At 36.2% G+C, this 22,086-nt stretch overlaps 2 protein-coding genes across 9 annotated transcripts in view; one reads left to right on the top strand and one right to left on the bottom strand.

Annotated features, from left to right (window-relative positions):
- Positions 1-22,086, bottom strand: part of LOC128700369 (ATP-dependent RNA helicase DDX24) — a 180,549-nt gene that overhangs the window by 76,600 nt on the left and 81,863 nt on the right. The window lies entirely within an intron of this gene.
- ACC (acetyl-CoA carboxylase) overlaps positions 1-22,086 on the top strand; it is a 72,714-nt gene that overhangs the window by 34,484 nt on the left and 16,144 nt on the right. For 5 of the 6 annotated variants that reach the window (XM_070100111.1, XM_070100109.1, XM_070100108.1 and 2 more), the window contains exons 26-33: positions 1,125-1,361; positions 3,117-3,320; positions 6,660-6,767; positions 13,637-13,832; positions 14,959-15,059; positions 17,578-17,739; positions 18,170-18,277; positions 20,950-21,070. In XM_070100111.1, coding sequence (XP_069956212.1) covers positions 1,125-1,361; positions 3,117-3,320; positions 6,660-6,767; positions 13,637-13,832; positions 14,959-15,059; positions 17,578-17,739; positions 18,170-18,277; positions 20,950-21,070 — 1,237 coding nt within the window. The remainder of the gene's footprint in view (positions 1-1,124; positions 1,362-3,116; positions 3,321-6,659; positions 6,768-13,636; positions 13,833-14,958; positions 15,060-17,577; positions 17,740-18,169; positions 18,278-20,949; positions 21,071-22,086) is intronic. The other variant, XM_070100107.1, reaches the window with a different exon arrangement.

Genomic DNA, 22,086 nt, shown 5'->3' with positions numbered 1-22,086 from the left:
GGGCTGAGGAGGGGTTGTTGAGGTGGTTCGGACATGTAGAGAGGGTGGAACAAAATAGAATGACTTCGAGAGTGTATAAATCTGTAGTGGAGGGAAGGCGGGGTAGAGGTCGGCCTAGGAATGGCTGGAGGGAGGGGGTAAAGGAGGTTTTGTGCGCAAGGGGCTTTGACTAATAGCAAGCATGCGTGAGCATGTTAGATAGGAACGAATGTAGATAAATGGTTTTTAGGACTTGTCGTGCTGTTGGAGTGTGAGCAAGGTAACATTTATGAAGGGAGTCAGGGTAACCAGCAGGCTGGACTTGAGCCCTGGAGATGGGAAGTACAATGTCTGCACTCTGAAGGAGGGGTGTTAATGTTGCAGATTTATAACTGTAGTGTAAGCAGACGTCTGGTAAGACAGTGATGTAGTGAATGATGATGAAAGTTTTTCTTTTTCGGCCTACCCTGCCTTGGTGGGAGAAGGCCGATGTGTTAATGAAAATAAATAAAATTTGGTAAGTGAAATGCCATGTCTGGAGGTAAGTAATCTCCACATAATTAAGGAATTTTGATGTAGTGTATTGTGCCTGCTGGTATAAGTAGCCCAGAGGGGAAGTGGAGAAGAATTCTTCCTCCATAAGCCATGCGTGTCATGAGAGGTGGCTAAACTGCTGGGAGCAAGGGGCTAGTAACCCCTTCTCCTGTATATATTACTAAATGTAAAAGGAGAAACTTTCGTTTTTCCTTTTGGGCCACCCCGCCTCGGTGGGATACGGCCGGTGTGTTGAAAGAAAGAAAGAAAGTACAAGGAGAAACTTTCGTTTCTTCTTTTGGGCCACCCTGCCTCGGTGGGATACGGCCAGTGTGTTAAAAGAAAGAAGAAAAAGGAAAACTTTTGTTTTTCTTTTTAGGTCACCCTGCCTCGGTGGGATACGGCTGGTTCGTTGAAAAAAATTAGAATATTTGAATTTCAGAGCGTTATACCAGAGCACAGCTCTAGGTTGTGAAATACTGTATATGTTTACTGACTGGTTTTCTTTGATGTGTACACATTACCAAGGAGGTTACTCAGGGGTGATGAGGTTGCATGATGATCCCATGTTGATGATGAATTGTATTGATGTTCTGGATGTTCTTTCACAGGTAGCTGATGGTCAAGAAGTAACAGACTTCCGCTTTTTCATCCGCTCCATTATCCGCCACTCTGACTTGATCACCAAGGAAGCTTCTTTTGAATATCTGGAGAAGGAAGGGGAGAAACTCTTGTTAGAAGCAATGGATGAGCTAGAGGTTGCATTTTCCCACCCCTTGGCAAAGCGAACTGACTGCAATCATGTCTTTTTAAATTTTGTCCCAACAGTTATCATGAACCCATCAAAGGTGAGCCAGGAATTCTTAGTTTGAATAATACACACTCTGAAATTTATTATGAAATTTATTAAGATCTTTGTAGTACTATATATATACTCTTTACTCTGAAATAGGAATCCAAACTCTCTCAGAAAAATGTATTTTTTCTCAAGTGTTATAATTTGATTACTATGAATAGTTTCCATTCATTTTACTGCGTAAATTTAATATTGTAGCTGCACACTCTAAAGAGAGAGTCAGAAAATTTGGCACATTAAAAAATACAGTAGAAAAATATTAGTTAATACAAATAAACATCAGATGAACACAGTTGTGTTGCAGAAATGTAACTTTTCTTGTTGAACAGTAAGTTTGCTTATCTTACAAATTCAGGTTATATTTAAAGTGACAAGACAGACAGTGTTGATGGAGCTGATGAGTACAGTACCCATTTAGAGTCAAGTTGGGTGGTTGAGAAAAAGGCTAAATAAGACACAGTTTTGCTCACTTCAGCTGTCTTGCTCTCTCTTGTTTTACATATGTTAATGAAAACACTGTGGGAAGACTGGAATTACACACAGCAAACGGTATTGTGTTTTACCACAGTACAGTTTGTTGGTATACGTGTATTTATATTTTTGTCACCACCAGATGTATCATCTTAACATGAACAAGATACCAATGTACATGTATATGGAATAATTTGTTTTTGCTTCAGGGATATTTTGGGCAGTTTAGATTTTGAGATAAGAGTTTTTAATGAGACACTTCATCGTGCTTTTTTTTTTTTTTTTTTTTTTTTTTTTTTTTTTTTTTTTTTTTCTTTCAACAAGTCGGCCGTCCCCCACCGAGGCAGGGTGACCCAAAAAAGAAAGAAAACAATTTTCTTCTTATTATTCTTTTTAGTAATCTTTACAGGAAAAGGGGTTACTAGCCCATTGTTCCCGGCATTTTAGTTGACTTTTACAACACGCATGGCTTACGGAGGAAAGATTCTTATTCCACTTCCCCATGGATATAAAAGGAAAAGTAATAAGACCAAGAACTATTAAGATAAAATCAAAGAAAACTCAGATGAGTGTGTATAAATAAATGTGTACATGTATGTGTAGTGTGACCTAAGTGTAAGTAGAAGTAGCAAGACATGCCTGTAATCTTGCATATTTATGAGACAGACAAAAGACATCAGCAATCCTACCATCATGTAAAACAATCACAGGCTTTCGTTTTACACTCACTTGGCAGGACGGTAGTACCTCCCTGGATGGTTGCTGTCTACCAACCTACTACCTGGCTTCATCGTGCTTGCTTCTATTAAATATTTTTTCGATAACACTCTGCATTCTCGAGACAATTTGATTTGTAATTGTTCTTTTTGTTATCCCAAAATTTGAATGGGTATTGATAATAAAGACTAATAAATAGTGTAAATTTGATATAAGTTGCACATATGCTGCAACAAGACCACAGTAAACAGATGATATCACAGTATGCAAAACAACCACTGTGAAACAATAATGAATTTTCAAGCATTTTTGTGATTTCTCATATTACCAAGGACATGTAAAAATAACAAAACAGTAGAAGGCTTATAAGGCTGAGATATCACCTCACATAGGTGATATCTCAGCCTGGATGTTCATTATAAACACTGAGGGACAGGTGTGAATTTGAAGGTATTTCAGGGATGTATAATTGGTGCTTTTGATATTATGATCGTAATAAAACATTAAAGATTTCATTTCTTAAATATTCAATATAATGTAACTTTTAAATAATTTTCAGATTGAAGATTCAATACGATCAATTGTCAATCGTTATGGGCGTCGGCTTTGGAGCTTACGTGTTCTACAAGCTGAAATTAAAATGACAATTCGTCAGACCCCTCAGAGCAAGACTATTCCCATTCGGTTAACTCTTTCTAATGAATCTGGATATTACCTGGACATGCACTTATACCGTGAAGTCACAGACAAACTAACAGGACAGGTAAGAGGTCATATTTTTATAAGTAACTTGTATATTTAATTTCTTAATTCATGTTTTATGTAATTTATTTCAGTAAAACTATTTTAAGCTTGTGTAAACATCAACTGTGGTACTCTTTATATCATTTAGTTTTGATATGCATTTAATTAAGATTTATTGTATCTGAAAATACTACTGATTTTTCATATCTAAATAGCATATTAATAATTGGTTGTATGTCAGCAGTGTGAGCCTTATTTGTGCATAATATAATAGGTATCCATTCAGCCATTTCTTTGAAAGGTATACTAAACCTACTTTCACCAGTTTATAGTTGCTTGCTCAGTTTTTTAAATCAAGGGGCCATCTTCTTCCAAGGCAGGGTGACTCGAAGTATAATACACATTCACCATCATTTCACTCATCATACTGCATTTCCAAAAGTGTGCTGACATCATGATCAGATTTCCTTCTGATTTCAACATCCACATCCATTCTTCAGAGTGCATGCACTGCCCTTTTCACCTCCACACTCAAGTCCTGGCTAACTGGTTTTCCCAGAATCCCTTCATGAAAGTTACCCCCTCTTCACATTCCAGCAACATGTTCAGTGAAAACCACTTGTCTCCTTTCACTCCTATCTAACTCATCCACACACACAGTGTATTGCATAAATTTAATCTCTTGATACATCAGTTTTCAGTGATTCATTTTTTTTGCATTGTTGCATTCCTCGTTTTGTTTTCTCATTTTGTCTTAGATTTTAATATATTCTTATCAGTATTTTAGGGCCCTCCGTATTACAGATTGATTTTGACTTAGCTGAACAAGTTGTTACCATTGCTCTTTCCATTTTACAACTGTCATCATAAGTTGTTGTTTATGAGATTACACAAAGTCATTGTGAAGGCAGTTCATTTGTTCCTCTACCTGGCTCATTTTACCAAAGTAATGCTGCCTACTTACATGTAGCTAACGGTGCATAGATTTATTCGAAAGATTTTCAGATTCATTAGAATTGTATATTTTTTTTTCCAGTTTTGTGTTGTACCAGGTGAAAATGCCATACAGGTGCTGCATACTCTGGAATAAGTTGCAGTACAAGTTAGAGTGTGTTTTGACCATGCGTTTTTCAGTGTTTCTGAATGCTTTGAACAGTTGCTAATAACTCGCTGACACTATTGCTTAAAGGATACATTTTTCTTTTTTCTTTTTTAAGCATACTGGTCTTCTCCCAAAGTAGGGTAATCTCTCCCTTTTCCCTTTCCCCTCCCAAACAAAAATGGCAAATCAAAATCATTCATTTGTGAGCTGCCCTACTGCACACTACAATGTCCCCTCACTCTCTTGCAGAGTGAAGGCACTGTACCTCCATTTCCTGGAAGTACGTACTGGTTTTCCTCAATCCTTTATAGATGTTACCTTGCCTTTCAACAGCATGTCAGTTTCATACAATCACTTGGCTCTACTCAGTCCTCTCTAATATGCTCGTATATGCTTGCTGGAAGCTACAGGCTCCTGCCCCACCTTCCTTAATCTTCCTGCTTTCCTTCCATTCCAGATTTGTATATCCTTGTTATCATCTGAGTCTTCTCCACCCTGTAAATGCCTAAACCACCTAAACAGCCAGTCCTCTGTCCTCCAAATAAACCTTTCCTATCCCCACACCATCTTCTATTTTTTTTTTTTGTCCAACAAACCGGCTGTATCCTACCAAGGCAGGGTAGCCTAAAAAGAAAAACTAGAGTTTTTCTTTTTAAATTTAGTAATTTATACAGGAGAAAGGGTTACTAGCCCTTTGCTCCCAATATTTTAGTCGCCCCATCTTCTAATGTCTCTACTTAAATTCTTTGCAAAATCACACCACACTTTGCTGTCAAACATTGTATTTCTATGAATAGGTTCTCGTACACGGTCAGGTTTTAAAAATTTATCTGAGAGGCAGTGCACAAATATGGAATTACACATTCCCATGCCTTTAGCAGTTATATACCTACTTTAGCTACATTTCTGAATAGGTTGACGATTGACGATAAAGTATGAGAAAGTTGTGTAGTGATGATTTTGACTGTGGCATAGCCACGAAAGCCTTCATGGATTTCTACAGCCTGGGGAAGCTAGCTGCTGACTCAGGCAGGGTACGTGTGAGCAGCTGTCAGTGCCGAGGTTTTCACAAGGGGTCCACCTGGCCTAATTGGGAACAATTGTTTCTGTTTATCTCTGGAGAAAACCTTGTTTCCTTTCCAATTTCACCCCAGATTTTGGCAATGTATTTTTTCTGGACTCTTGGGAAGCAGGGCTTAATAAAGCATAAGATGTGGTGGCCCCTCAAAACTCAAAAAAAAAAAAAAAAAAAAAAAAAATTAAGAAAACATAAACAATGAAACACTAAAACAAAAAAAAAAAATAAAATAAAACCAACCAACAACAGAACAATAACAAAACAATTTTGTAAAGACGGTGGTGGTTGCAGGTATTGCTGGCCACATTTTTATACAGTGTTGTAGAGGGCCACAACAACCCTCTCTGCACTCTTGTGTGAGAACAAGCAGCAACAGCCATTGGTACAATTTAATAAGGAAAATTGGCTTTTGTTTACTGATATTGACATTGCCTAGTGATGGTGGTGGTAACTCACACTGCTTGCCACATATTTGTATAATTATTGTACAGGGCATCAATGAACTCTCTTCACACAGTTGCATATCAGCAAGCAGCAGCAACAACTGCAATGTAAGGTTTGAAATTTTTTATTTTCAATGAATTACAAAATTAAAAAAACTTTTGGCTTTTTTGGGGGGTACTAGGAACCTGACCCTATTTTTCCCATTATGTTCTTCAGTCTGCATAACACAATTTCATGTAAAGCACATTTTTTCAGGAACATAACCTGCATGTTACTTGGGTTTCTACTGTGTATTTACTGTTGATATTGTAATGTTATTTTTTCATTGTAAGGTGTTACAAAGATAGGCTATGGTAGTCATTTCATATACAGAAATAGTTGCAAAAACATCAAGTTAGTCAGGTTTGCAATTAAACTACCACTTGCATGTACTGTAAATAAAAATAAAATATTAAAATGTCTGGGCTAACTCAAGGAAGTGTGTGTAACAAGGAGACTAAAAACTAATTCTATGAAGATAATATATGTAAAAAAATTTTAGGCAGTGCAAAAGATTTGTAAATATTAATTACATATTTTGGAATGCTTTTAAAAATTTGACAAAATTTGGTAGGTTATCTGGTACTGGTACATTGGCAGTATATTTATTATTTATGGTTTACATCAATCGTATTATTTTATTTTTTTTTTTTGCCTACAATTTTGACAACTCATTGTGAAACCAATACCACCAGGTGAAATTTTCGGAATATAAGATTGAAGGTCCTCAACGGTCTCCATGTCACACAGCAATTTTCAACACCCGGCACCGTTACTCATCCCCTGCCAGAGGGGTCTTCACGGTATCTTTTCATTATGGTTTACTTTTGAGTGAATAGCATAGTTCTTCATGGCATGGGATAAGTAACAGTATATTGATTGTAATCTAGCATTTATAAAATTTTAATTATAGTAGTTAAGGGCACTAACACTGACATCAAATAATCTGGCTGTGAACTATTAACATAATCTAAGTAACTATTACAACAAACACTTGTAAGAAAAAAGACACCAGCACTCCTACCATCATGTAAAACAGTTACAGGCTTCCGTTTTACACTCACTTGGCCGGATAGTAGTACTTTCTTGGGTGGTTGCTGTCTACCAACCTTCTACCTAATCTGGAATTTCATTTGTATAATTCAGAAACAGTACTTGTGGAGATCCATTAGTTACTCTTTCCCATTCTGACATCTCTTTCCTGACAATCACTATTTGCTTCCTTCCCTTAAGATACTCTTCAATCCACCAGAGTACATTCCCTGTTATTCCTGCCTGAATCACAAGTTTTTGGCACAGTCTCTTTGGGTACAATATTAAATGTATCCTTGGAGTCTGTAAAAGATGCAATCCACCCAATCCTCTTCCCTGTCTCTTGTTGCACATTTGTTACTTTGTCATAGAACAACAAGTTAGTAAGACAAAATTTGCCATCCCTAAACCATTGTTAGTTATTATTTATGAAACCACTTCTCTCCAAGTGTTCTATCACTCTCCCCTGATAAGTTTCTCCATTACTTTGCAAGGTATGCATCTCAGAGAAACTGGTCTGTAGTTTATTGCCTCCTGTCTGTCTCCTTTCTTAAATATAGGGACTAAACTTACTGTCTTCCAGGTCTTTGGTGCTTATGATGCATGGAAGTCAGGGCATACAATTTGGAAGACTGGAATTACCAGTGGTATAATTCAAAGAACTGAGAAGAGGTTGTCAAGGTGGTTTGGGCACTTACAGGAAAGGGAACAAAATTAAATGACCAAGAGGGTGTATGATTCTGGGGTGTAAGGAAAGAGGGTAGGGATTGTCCTGGGAAGGGTTAAAGGGAGGAGATGGTGGTTTTGTGTGCTAAGGGCTGAAGCATCTACCAGGCTTATGTGAGCATGTTGGATCAGAGTGAGTGGAGACTTGTTTTTTTGACAAGTGTGGTGAAGTATGAGTGGGGTAATATTTATGAAAGGATTCAGAAAAACTGGTTAGCTGGAGAGTTGTGGAGTCAGGAGGTGCCTGCACTCTTGAGGAGAAGTAGGAATGTTGCAGTTTGGAGGGTCATTCGAATTGTGGTGTCTGCACTTCTGGCAAGACAGCTTTTGAATGATGGTGAATGTGTTTCCATTTTTTGTTCACCCTACCTTGGTGGGAGAAGTCCAGTGTGTTAAAAATGTTCCTGCTGAATATAGAAGCTCTGACCCCTTAATTTCTTAGTCAATCAGTTATATTTCACACAGACAAAAATTTCCAAAACTTATATAATATGATACTGTGTAGCATACCCCTTGGCTCTCACTATGGAATCATTAGTGTTTAGGTATATTTCTCAGTCACCAACACCATACCCTTACCACTGAAGCACATAGCTTTTCTTTGCCTTACTACTACAACTGTCGTAATGAATATAAAACATCAAGCCTCCATAAATTTATCCAAGTTTTTCATGTACCTGTTGCAGTAAAGTCTTAGAACTTGGGGACTCAAAGTGAACAGTGCCATTCTGTATAAAAATAATGTTGGGAAAATTATTGGTTATAATTCTAGTAGATGTTTTTAAGGGTTTCTGTTTTTTTTATAGAATATTATTTTGTGTGTGTGCTTTTTCTTTCCTCTTCAGTAGGGTTATAATTTTGTGTGTAACATAACTCATGAATTGGTGAAAAAAATATATGTTTTGGTATTTGGTTGCTTTGGGAGCAGTAATTTTAGTTATTGAAAGACTTGTCATGAGTAACATTAGTCTAGGTGGTTTTGCTGTGTGTAATGTAGTTACTTTAGTTTTGTTTTCGTATTTAGCAGGTTCTCATTTATATGTAGGTACATACATAGTTTCTAAAAGTTTAATTTCTTTTATGTCTAATTAACACACTCATTTTTATGTATTTTAAACTGGTTTTTTTTTTCTCTCAACAAATTTTGTTATTTTTTAATAGTTTTGTATATTCTTATCAGTTACATTTTTTTTTTTTTGTCATGAAATCCTCATGTTCATATATTTTCTGATCAACATATCCATTAACTTGACCATACACTAGTTAAGATAAGATAAGATTTTGTTTGGATTTTTAACCCCGGAGGGTTATCCACCCAGGATAACCCAAGAAAGTCAGTGCGTCATCGAGGACTGTCTAACTTATTTCCATTAGGGTCCTCAATCTTGTCCCCCAGGATGCGACCCACAGCAGTCGACTAACACCCAGGTACCTATTTGCTGCTAGGTGAACAGGACAACAGGTGTAAGGAAATGCGTCGAAATGTTTCCACCCGCCGGGAATCAAACCTGAGCCCTCCGTGTGTGAAGCGAGAGCTTTAGCCACCAGGTCATTATGTAGTTTATGAGTCTTCATATCAATACATTGTATATTCTTAACCTAACAGAATTTAATGCATAAATGAGTTCTTGTTTTAGTGCTTCCCCATGAATTTACTAATAATGAATGATGATAATAACAATAGCAATACTAATACTAATAATAATAATAACAACAGCAATATTAATAATAGTAATAATAATAATAATAATTATTCTCCTTTTTGGAGACTAAATCTCTCCTTCAACTAATTCATAATAATCATGGGCTCAGTTTTACCAAAACTAACATTTTGGTTGGGTCCACGTTGATGCGGACGCATACCATACTATGGTGTGATAAGACTTACTCAAGGGCCAGCTTGCCAATTAACCTCATACAAAAACAGCATAAATATTTGTGATAAAGGGTTTTGAAAGCCAACAAGTTGAAGATTGAGACACTTGTGCAACATATGGGAATCTTTATTAAGCAAACGTTTTGCCACACAATAGCTTCCTCTGTTCGATACAAAGCAGAAAGTGTGGTGAGACGTTTCCTTAACAAAGATTCCCATATGTTGCATAAGTATCTCAGTCTTCAACATAAATATTCATTCATTCTTAATAAGCTACTGCTATTTGGGTTTGTTTATTCCCACAGTCTCACAATCAGTTTATCTGTTCATCTTCTCACCCTTATTCTCATTGGTCTTACCTTCCTCCTACCCTCAGATTGGTGCATACTACATGGTATTTATATTTTTCACTGCTGTCATCATGGCATACCATTTTTGCATTAGCATTCTATTTTAGCTTAATCATTCTTTTTAACATACTATTTTGGCTTAATCATTCTTATTATTATACTATTTTTAGCTTAATAATTCTTATATAATACATTTTTGTACTGAGATTTCTTCCATGATATTATCATAACTTATTCCATTTCTTTCATTCAACACACCGGCCGTATCCCACCGAGGCGGGGTGGCCCAAAAGGAAAAACGAAAGTTTCTCCTTTTACATTTAGTAATATATACAGGAGAAGAGGTTACTAGCCCCTTGCTCCCGGCATTTTAGTTGCCTCTTACAACACGCATGGCTTACGGAGGAAGAATTCTGTTCCACTTCCCCATGGAGATAAGAGGAAATAAACAAGAATAAGAACTAGAAAGAAAATAGAAGAAAACCCAGAGGGGTGTGTATATATGTGCTTGTACATGTATGTGTAGTGTGACCTAAGTGTAAGTAGAAGTAGCAAGACGTACCTGAAATCTTGCATGTTCATGAGACAGAAAAAAGGACACCAGCAATCCTACCATCATGTAAAACAATTACAGGCTTTCGTTTTACACTCACTTGGCAGGACGGTAGTACCTCCCTGGGCGGTTGCTGTCTACCAACCTGTCCTGACAATTTATGTATTTCTCAACTCGTCCACTTTTTTGCATTGAATTATTCTGTCATGCTCGTACCACATCAGCATTGCACATCTGGAATTAGTCTTGGAATGACCACTCCTTCCTTATGCTTTCAAATGGCTTGTATATTTCTTTTACTGTCTTGTTCTTCACAATCAGGGGGTTTCTTTACACCAGCCTCTGTTCTTTTCTTGCACAAATTCCTCATTAGTTGTGCATCCCAAACATTCAGACTAAATAAGCTTCGGTTCTCCATTCACCTTGATTTTACACTTGCATTCTCTCTCTCTCTCATTGACAGTTTACCATTTTATATTAAATTTTGGTTATTTCTCTCACACAATATCTTTTTTAAATATTTGTGGCTTTCTCTCTCACAAAACTGTCTCATCTACATGCATCATTATTGGTTCATTTATTCTTTTATGTTACTCTCACCCTGAAACCTTTTAACTCCATCCATGCACTATATATTATATTCCTAGATATTTTATGTGTGATAATTGTGTAAAGTAATTTCCTGTATGTACTTCTTACAAAAATGCCAGAAACCATGCTGTTGATATTTTTCTATTGCATGGTGGAACTAAGTCTCTGTATTTTATTATGAAATAATTTATTTCTTTGATAACCTCAACTTTTATTTCTGATATATTACACTATGTTTTCATATGGTATTTCTATATTGTTTCTGTTATTATAAATCTTTTTTTCCTTGCAATCTCTTTTCATTCACTATAATTTTGGTATCAAGTTTCAAATTAAGTTAATCATTGCATGACCAAAATTATGAAGAATTTCAGCAGTATTTAATTGTTCTAGAATGAGATTAAACATTTTGGAGTAAAAGATTGAGAAAGACCTTACTGTACAGTGCTACCCTGGTAGAAAGTGAAATGCAGTTATGTCGAACCTGTACTGATGACATTTTGCCCACTGTGGAGAGGGGAAGCATAACATTGTCAGTGATGATTCCTTGTAACTACATTTCTCTCTTCCATCCTGTGGATTTCTTGATCCATTACCAACCCATAGTACTACAGTGCCTGAGAGAGTAATATGTATATAAAAAAAGTACCGCCAGATCGTCTCAGACATTGTATTATATGATACTTGTTGTATTCTTACATGCCAAAAAAGATAAGTCATGTTTTTATCTACTCTCTTCTCTTTACCTACACTACCTCTGTTTAAGGACATCTTTTTTTCAAAGGTAGGTATTACCTGATGCATAAAACCTGGCAGTATGAACATACATGAATATTTCCATTGGTGTCATTTGCATTTTGGGTCCATAGCCTGACTTCCATTGTTGATATTATCCTCATGTCTGATCATTCTGATTATCCAGTAAAATATAGTTCTTATACTGTGCTATTACTCTTACCTATAATATTTTTAAAATTTCTATTTCATGCATAGAATGAACATGTTAATGCAACCAAACTCTTCTATAACCTTCAACACTGTCTATCAGATCCTGACTTACACCTTACACTTTAGCCTGAATTGTTTTGAACTTTTCTTAATTTATTTCATCATCAGGAAAGTACTTTTCTCTGACTTTTTCCTTTCTGTTCTGCCAGTGTGTTTGTAAGTGGCTGAAGGCTTGTATGTATCCCAGGGCTGCATTAGTTTACTACTGTATTGAAAGACTTTGCAGGCTCAAGTCTTGCCTTCACTCACTATCAGTGGCATTCATTCGTACACATAAACCATTCTTTACCTAGTCTTTAAAACACTTGTCACGTATCATAATCATCAAGTTATTTGTGGTGTACGGGTGGTGGTGGTGGTGTATCAGAAATGAGCGTAGTATTAGTAATAGAAAGGAATGAGAAAGAGGAAAGTTTACAGATAATGTGAGATGATAGGATAAACCTGAGGTTGATATAGTGTAGTATTAAAGAAATGTGTATGGTTTTATATGTGGGGAGGAGGACTGATCATAGGATCCTAAGGTGGATTTATTAGACTTAAGTTCAAGGAGTATAAGTGTTGCTGGGATAAAATTTGGGAAGGGTAAAGGGCAAGAATCATTGTTGGGAAGATCTTATGAGGTAAATTATAACTGGATGGATAAATATGTTTAGATTGATGATTCTTAGATTGGTTTTCTGTTACTACAACTCAGAGTGAGGTAATTGAAGTTAACTGGAAAAAAAAAAATTAAGTGTTGTCATATACCACACAAGTCCACAGAAGTGTAATTGGTGTTTATCATAATTTGGAAAATACTCTTGAACAGCTAATACTCTGGTGATGAATGCAGTACAATTTTTCAATATCATATAACTTGTGGAATAACCTCAAAATGTGCATAATATGTGTGTGTGTGTGTGTGTGTGTGTGTGTGTGTGTGTGTGTGTGTGTGTGTGTGTGTGTGTGTGTGTGTGTGTGTGTGCGCACGTCTGTGTGTAGGTATGTTTCTTTGCCTCTCTTGTTTGGTCTTGCCTTTTTGTTTTAAGCTAAGAGGCAGAGCTGTAAGCTTTCACCTGTATTTGAAGACATCCTCAGGGAAGGGGCCAGTTGTTAGGAAAAGAGTTATGGGCCTGAGGTGCCTTCAAATGCCAACAGGAGTCAACATACGAATACCAGCCCTGGTGTTCACATGTTGACTCCTGTTGGCATTTGAAATTAACTTTTTCACTTGTGTTTTGTTACATAATGGTGCATATATTGTTTATAAATTACAGAGTTTTCAATTCCATTATTTGGGTTCATAAAATTATTAAATTTTATCATTTGCTGTATTATAGGCAAGAGCTCTACCTTTCAGTTTACTGTGGGACTTAATTCTTTTCACCATGGTACCAGTGTGGTTAATATCTTATTGTAATGTGTGTACCCTTGTTCTAAAGCTAATATTTGCCTACTAATTTAGTGCAGATTAATAATTTGTTATATTGTACTACTCATAAAAGTATTTTTCTTCTCATAATTTTTCTAATTTTGTATTTTTGTGGTGTACAGATTAAATTTGAAGGCTTTGGAGTTCGCCAAGGACCTCTACATGGTTTGCCTATCTCAACACCATACATGACTAAGGATTACCTGCAGCTTAAGAGATTCCAAGCGCAGACCAATGGAACAACTTATGTTTATGATTTCCCCGAGATGTTTCGTCAGGCCCTTGAAAGAGTGTGGGAGGAGTATCTTGTTGAACGAGGTACAGTATTTGCCCAACTGACAGACTAATACAGGATTGTATTGTCTTAGGTATGTGTTAGATAAGTGTGTTAAAACTAATTTCCTTACTGTGTAGGACAGTAAGGAAATTGTTATATACTAATCTCTCAATTTGGAATTTTCATGTTCTGAATTCTCTGAAGTACAATATAGGTTTTCGAATTTAAACTTGGAATGATATCTGCATTTCAGAATTATCTGAATATGAGGGAAAACTCAATATTACAAATTTGACTGCTGAGTAATACATAGCAAGTGGCAATGTAATTTTTGGGCTAACCAACTCTTCTTCCTCCCCACCTTCCAGTAGCTGGTGTGTCTGTCATAATACAGAAGAGCATAACTTTTATTTTATATTTTGCCGCATTTGGTTATTTACTCACCAAGTACATTAACAAGATGTTAAATGAGATAATGTTGAGGTCAGTATATTTGTATTTGCCAACAGATATATATTTATAATATAATGCTTTGATTCCTCAGGATCTTTCCTTAGTGGTACGGCTGCATTTAGACACCAGTCCAAACATTTTATCATAGCTGTTTCCTACCCAGGCATAGTGACTAAAATAATAAAAAATGATTTTGAGACAAAGAAAAGGCTAATATATATTCCTGTCAGAATGCAAAATATTTGACTGGCTTCCATTTCAAATTTGTATGACAAGATAATAGTACCTCCATGGGTGGTTGTGTTCTACTTACATATAACATTTAATTTATATTAAATAGTAAAGACTAAGGAAATACTTTGTAACACTAAAAAATTTCTTTTGTTGCTTCAAAAATGAAGGATTTGCCTTGCAGTGAGAAACAAAAGTGTGTGAAAGTATTTGAGAATTTCCATGGCTAACATACTGTTGGAAAAGTAGCAGGAAAAACATGTGAAAAGATTGAAAGACCTGAGTATTGGAAAAAAAAATTGGGAATGGGAAGTTATTCACAGAAAGGGCAGTGTGATTGTGGAGTTAATTTAGTAGAGAACCAAATGGTGTTGCAGTGTAGCCATTGCATGAAGACTTACCAAGTAACTGAAGGCTAACCTTTCCTTACTTCCTGACACAGTAGTACTTCTGCATAATCTTAATGTGCAAAATTTTTCCCAGGTGGAGGTAATCTTCCCAATCATCTCATGAACTTAGTGGAATTAGTCTTGGACCAGGATGACCAGTTAGTGGAGGAGAAGAGGCTCCCTGGTGAAAATAATGTAAGTAAAAAAAGTTGAGAAACTTACGGTGGATATGCAGTTAGGTTCACTCATGATGGTTTTTCATAAATGAACTGTCAAAAGTGTATCTAATAATGTGATTTACTTAGTCTGCGTTTGACCTTGAAATCTTTGTTTAGTAGGTAATAAGGAAGGAGAACATGTGTAATAAATTTGAATTATTTCGTATGAATTATAGAAGAGAAGGAATTTGCATGTTTCGGAAGCATAAGGGCTTTAACTAAATAAAGTGACTTTATAGTGTCACTTTAAAATAATGAGTGAGAAATCTTTCATTTCTTTCAACACACCAGCCATATCCCACCAAGGCAGGGTGGCCCAAAAAGAAAAACTAAAGTTTCTCTTTTAAATTTAGTAATTTATACAGGAGAAGGGGTTACTAGCCCCTTGCTCCCGGCATTTTAGTCGCCTCTTACAACACGCATGGCTTACAGAGGAAGAATTCTGTTCCACTTCCCCATGGAGATAAGAGGAAATAAACAAGAACAAGAACTAGAAAGAAAATAGAAGAAAACCCAGAGGGGTGTGTATATACATGTATATGCTTGTACATGTATGTGTAGTGTGACCTAAGTGCAAGTAGAAGTAGCAAGACATACCTGAAATCTTGCATGTTTATGAGACAGACAAAAGACACCAGCAATCCTACCATCATGTAAAACAATTACAGGTTTTCGTTGTACACTCACTTGGCAGGACGGTAGTACCTCCCTGGGCGGTTGCTGTTTACCATCCTACTACCTAGGTGAGTGAGAAATAAAAACAATATAATGGCTTTTTGGGTTTTTCTCTCTTTTTGGGTCACCCTGCCTTGGTGAGAAACGGCTGATGTGTTAAAAAAAAAAATAATGGCTAAAGGTGCAGAGACAGGGAAGACCTGTAAGTGCTGGTCTCTGTAGAGTTCCTGGAAGTAAGGGTTATTTTGACAGGCCAATAAAGAAAGATTGCAAATTGTGCTGGAAGTGAACATTTTCATACATGAGGCTTCGACTAAAGCTGTAAAATGTCTAACAGTCAGTGTGAAGCAGTTATATGAGTGACAGATTTATTTATATGACATTTTAAGGTAAATATAAATACAGTGCATATGGAAAACTTGTGGCTTTCAGAATGTGGGTCATCCTGTGGTAAGTATAAGAAAGGTTAGAAATTTAGGTATACGGTACTTCCATGATTTGTGGTGGTTCTGTTGCAAAAGTGCATTGAAGAATGGTGTAGTATTGTTGTCTCATGATTGCAGGATGGATGTAGAGGTAATAAAAGAAGAGTTTTCAGAGGGAATTGCTACAGTGGAAAACTCTGGAGAGGCCTTGAGGGCTCCCTTCGCAGGGATGAGGTATTTGTACACCTTAATCATATTTAAAAGGTGTTGGGCTTCTCTAGTGCATAGTTACATTGTTATGACATCACACAGAATTTGTGCACAGGCAATGTTCCTGGGTTGAGAACATCAGTTAATTATAAAAATGTTGGTTTGTTTACCCATGGAATTTACACCATAGGTTAGGCAAATACATTAGTGTGAATGGGTAGGTATGTGTACTACCTGCCTACCATAGGCCAGAAAGGCCTCCTGCAGCATTTCTGTGTTATTTCCGTCAAGGAGAGGTTACCTTTAAGGTCTTTCTCGCATACCTTCTCTACTAGTTGTCACTTCACGTATCTAATACACATAACTTAGCTCATAAAATCCATGTGTGGAAATGTAAGTTTTTCATATTTTGTCTGTCCACCTGTTTGGCAGCATAACCAACTGTAGGAACTAGTTTACTCTAAATTTTTATTGCTAGTATAGCTTGCAGGCAAAGTTCATATGAAGTATTTGGTTAGCTCTGTCATTAATTTTCTTCAAGCAAGCATGGGGTGATTTGTTCAGTTATGTTATGATTGCACTAACATAAAATTCTAAAGCTTTTATTCTAACATGATTAATGCTTGAAGATGAGATTGTACATCCAGCCATTTCCAAAGGGAAGAAGGTGCCATTTATACGGAGAGAAAGATTAAGTATATCTATTATTGTTATTGCCCTGTCCATTCTATCTTTGTTTGTTTCCAGACAAAAAAAAAAAAAAATTAGACTTTATTGGTTAGGTTTCAGAGTTCATATGAGATGAAATAACGATTCTCAACTTTTTAATTGAAACTGGGTAGCCAAACTAGAGTCCTGGAAGTGGGAAGGGCAGTGACTGCACTCTGAAGGAGAGGTGGAGATGTTACAGTCAGAGAGTAATCTGATTGTGATGTCAGCACATTTCTGGGAAGATGGCAATTGAGTAAATGCGTTTTCTTTGGATCATATATCCTCCCTCTATCTTAAGCACTGTGGGAAAGAGGGAGGGGTCATGACCCCCCCTTGCTCCCCCTCCTCACTAGAGGGGGAGCCAGTGAGTTAAAAAAAACAAAAACAATGTATAATCTTAGCACTGGGCTATTTTTTTTTACTGTCAATTAATTTTTATTTTCTGTCAAATTGCATTTATTTTTTCCACAACAGATTGGCATGGTTGCCTGGCGCATGACGCTGCACACTCCAGAGTACCCAGATGGCCGAGACATTATCATAATTTGCAATGACATTACCTACCAGATTGGTTCATTTGGTCCACCTGAAGATATATTATTCCTAAAAGCCTCGCAGCTTGCACGACATCTCAAGGTAATTATCTTCTGTTATTGAGCATTGACAATTGTTCATTATACTTACTTTAGTTATTCATCTTCTATTATATATATGTGTTAATGCTGTTTGTGGTTGCATGCAACATTTGTGCATTGTTAAGTCACAGTTTTGTTAGAAAAACATACATTTTGCTGATACTGAGGGGAGAGATCCCCTCAGTATCAGCAAAATGCCTTTTCACAAGAAAAATTCATAAGACTCAATTTTTTAAGATTTAAGATTATGCAGTACATGTGTATATATATATACGTATATTTACCGGATTCCATGAAAAACTTTGGGGAAATTTTGTGCAAGATTAAGAGTTTTGCTTCCAGGTTATATGATAACAATGATTTGGTCATTTTTAATGAAAGTTGGTATGCAGAAGCACTAAATGGTTAAAATTCCTAAAATATCCTCACAGATTCCAAGAGTCTACATTGCAGCTAATTCTGGTGCTCGAATTGGTCTGGCAGAAGAAATAAAACACATGTTTAAAGTAGCTTGGGAAGATCCATCTGAGCCAGATAAAGTAAGTTTTACATCGTAGCTGCAGGAGACAGTCAAATACACATACATAGGAATGTAGTCTCTTAGGCAGTTATAAATCATCTGTATTGAATTTACGAATCTTTCAATACTGTGAGTGAAGAAGCATTGGTACAGTGGAATCTCGGCACTCGAACTTAATTGACTCCAGAAGGCTGTTCGAGTGCCAATCTGTTCGAGTACAGAATGAATTTTTCCCAACCAATTTTCTTTTTGGTTGGCTATCACTAGCCCTCTTAGGCCCCATGGTGACTTATTTATACAAATAGTATGATAAAAAATTAAAAATGTGAAGAAACAAAAAATAATTTACAGTGAAGTTCTAGCAGGTCATGTTTGGTTGAGTACCGAACTAATGATTGACTACCAAGCGATTTGTTTACCGGACAAAGCGTTTGAATACTGAATTATTCGAGTATAGAGCTGTTCAAGTACCAAGGTTCCACTGTATATTGCAGTTGTATTTTCAGTCATCAGAATAACAGAATTGGCTGATACTCTCTAGTACAGTACAGGTTTCACTCTTTATGCTGGTTTGCTGTATGTGAATTTGCTATTATATGTTTTATCTTCATCAGTAATTATATATATGCAACATACATTCATCATATATGTCATGTCGAAGGGCAATGTGTGGTGTAAATATTATGCAAAAAATTTGGAGTGTGGAAATTAGGAGGTGTGGAGTTAATAAAAGTATTAGTCAGAGGGCTGAAGAGGGGTTGTTGAGGTGGTTTGGTCATTTAGAGAGAATGGATCAAAGTAGAATGGCATGGAGAGTGTATAAATCTGTAGGGGAAGGAAAGCGGGGTAGGGGTCGTCCTCGAAAAGGTTGGAAGGAAGGGGTAAGGGAGGTTTTGCGGGCGAGGGGCTTGGACTTCCAGCAGGCGTGCATGAGCGTGTTCGATAGGAGTGAATGGAGATGAATGGTATTTGGGACCTGACGATCTGTTGGAGTGTGAGCAGGGTAATATTTAGTGAAGGGGTTCAGGGAAACCTGTTATTTTTGTATAGCCGGACTTGAATCCTGGAAATGGGAAGTACAATGCCTGCACTCTAAAGGAGGGGTTCAGGTTATTAGCAGTTTGGAGGGATATGTTGTGTATCTTTATACGTATATGCTTCTAAACTGTTGTGTTCTGAGCACCTCTGCAAAAACAGTGATTATGTGTGAGTGAGGTGAAAGTGTTGAATGATGATGAAAGTATTTTCTTTTTGTGGATTTTCTTTCTTTTTGGGTCACCCTGCCTCGGTGGGAGACGGCTGACTTGTTGAAAAAAAAAAAATCTGTATGAATATTTAAAATGTTAAGTATTCTTTTGAGAATCTCAATAATTGCTGTAATTTTTCATACTGTACATTTCATCTTTGCCTTTATAATATTTGGGAGCTCGGAAAAATTATTACAACTGAAAAGGCTTATATACAAGATTTTGTAGAGAAAAGGGGCTTTGAATCAGAAAGGTGATATTTAATATAAAAATGAATTTTAACCAGAAAGAAAATTTTAGCCGGAAAGGCAATTTTAACCAAAACCAAGGTGTGTTTTTCCTTTAATGAATGTCATAAATTTTAATAAATGATGGCATTATTAATCACATAATATTCCACTCACAATGGTATAATGCCAAGAGGACATTACTTAAGTATTACGTCTTCTCATTGTGGTTCAGATTTATATTTTAATAGTTTTATACCTTGAGCAAAGTAAGGAGTCACAAAAATGTCTAAGCAGTGAAACAGTGGATATAAGACTGGAGGAAGGGAGTATGGAGGGAGTGGATGAAGTTGAATTGTGACGTCTGTGCACTTCTGGCAAGACAGCTATTGCATAAGTGAAGGTGAATGCTTTTTGCTGTTGTTGTTCACCCTAGCTCAGTGGGAGATGGTTGGTGTGATGAAAAAAATCTGGTACATTTCACTCTTTTAAGATACTTAAGTGCACCAGATTAAGTGTTCAAGTTTGGTGGACTAAATGACGGATTGTAAAATTCACTTGGCCATTTTCAGTAATTACTATCCAGTTAATGCTGACTTCGTATACGGTACTAAACAGAATAAAAAAAATAAGAAAATACAGTATTGTTCTCTTGTATTGCAATACACTTTCTTGCCTGACAATATTACTAGTTTTTAAAACAGTTCAGAACAAAATTTCAACAACTTGCATTTTAAAAAAAAAATGAATATTTTGTTGACTACACCTACTATCCGACTTACGACCGAGTTTGGTTCCGAGAAACCGGTCGTAAGTCGAACTTTACTACTGAATATCAACAAAACATTTTTGTAATGACTTTATTTTATTGTTTTATTTTGGTATTTCATGTTTTACTTTACTTTTTATGCTGTTAGTACTGTATTTTATACTGTAAGGTTTAGGATAAACACTGTGTACAACAGAAATTTGGCATAAAAAACACGGTCGTAAGTCGAGTGGTCGTAAGTCGAGCAGGTCGTAAGTCGGATGGTAGGTGTATTTGTCTATCACTGAGTGAAACATCTCTTACGTGCAAAATTTCTGTATGTGCTCTTCAAACAAATGCTTTTCAAATCATACCTGAGTTGTACTATATTCATTATTAATGAAGCTGTTTTTGTGTTAAAAAATTTATTGTTTTGTGGTCATTATGGTTATATCTTTTGTTGTTACAGGGATTCAAGTACCTCTATTTATCACCAGAAGATTATAAAAAGGTTTCTACTCTTGATTCCATCCATGCTGAATTGATTGATGACAATGGTGAAGCACGTTACAAGATCAATGACATAATTGGTATGTTTTACAAATATAAATAATAATTTCTTTCAAAATTTCCACGATATAGGCATAGTGCTGAAATTTGACTAATGGGTTTCTTTTTTTTTTATAGCATATTCCACTTACATATAGTGGAACCTCAATGTTTGAACTTAATTAGTTCCTAGGTGGTGGTTGAACTGTGAAAAGTTCAGCCTCACACACTGGAGGATGTTGAACTGACTCTTCTAAAAGTCTCTGAGAGTTAGGTTAATGTCAGAGGTCACCTCAAAGCACTTTTGAAACAGGGTTTCATGTAAAGTTTTTTACAACTGAATTTTAAACAGGTCAGCATGTTTGGACTCCAGAAAAACATTCAAAGACCAGGTCAGTTTTTTATGAACAAAATTGTTTGGACTTTGGTTTGTTCGAGGTCCAGTACATTTGAACATCGAGGCTCCACTGTATATACTGTATATAATTTTTTTAATGCAGGTCATTTCACATGAAGGTAAGGTGACTCAAAGGAAAGGTCAGCTATCCCTTTTTCTCTTATCAGTTCAAGTGCATTACATCATAGCTGAAGTCTGGCTGACTGGATTTCCTGAAACCCTTCATAGATATTTCTTTTCTCACACTTGACATCACATCAGATAAAAGCAAAAATTTGTCTCCACTCATTGTAATGTAATTTGTTTACACAGGCCTGCAGAATATTTAAGTCTGCCGCTTTAAATTTCCTTTGCACTTTTCTTCTATTCCTTCCTTTAATATTCCTTAAACCAACTTCTCTCCACCCTGGATTTATACACTCTTGATAACTTGTCTTGCTTCATCCTTTCTATTGATCAGACTTACAACTTCTTCTTCTGTCTCTCTGACTGGCACATTTCTTATCTACTACTTGCCTGCTACAGTCCAGCTTAACCTGATGAATCTCTATACCCTACACATGTAAAAATTCAATATGTTCTTGTAAATCAATATGAAGTTTGTAAAATTGATGGTAGAATATGAAGTGCTAAGTTATTCTTACTAAAAGTTTATCTTTT

The sequence above is a fragment of the Cherax quadricarinatus genome, chromosome 71 (assembly GCF_038502225.1).
Source record: "Cherax quadricarinatus isolate ZL_2023a chromosome 71, ASM3850222v1, whole genome shotgun sequence".
Lineage (NCBI taxonomy): Eukaryota > Metazoa > Arthropoda > Malacostraca > Decapoda > Parastacidae > Cherax > Cherax quadricarinatus.
This window is presented reverse-complemented; position numbering and strand designations above follow the sequence as displayed.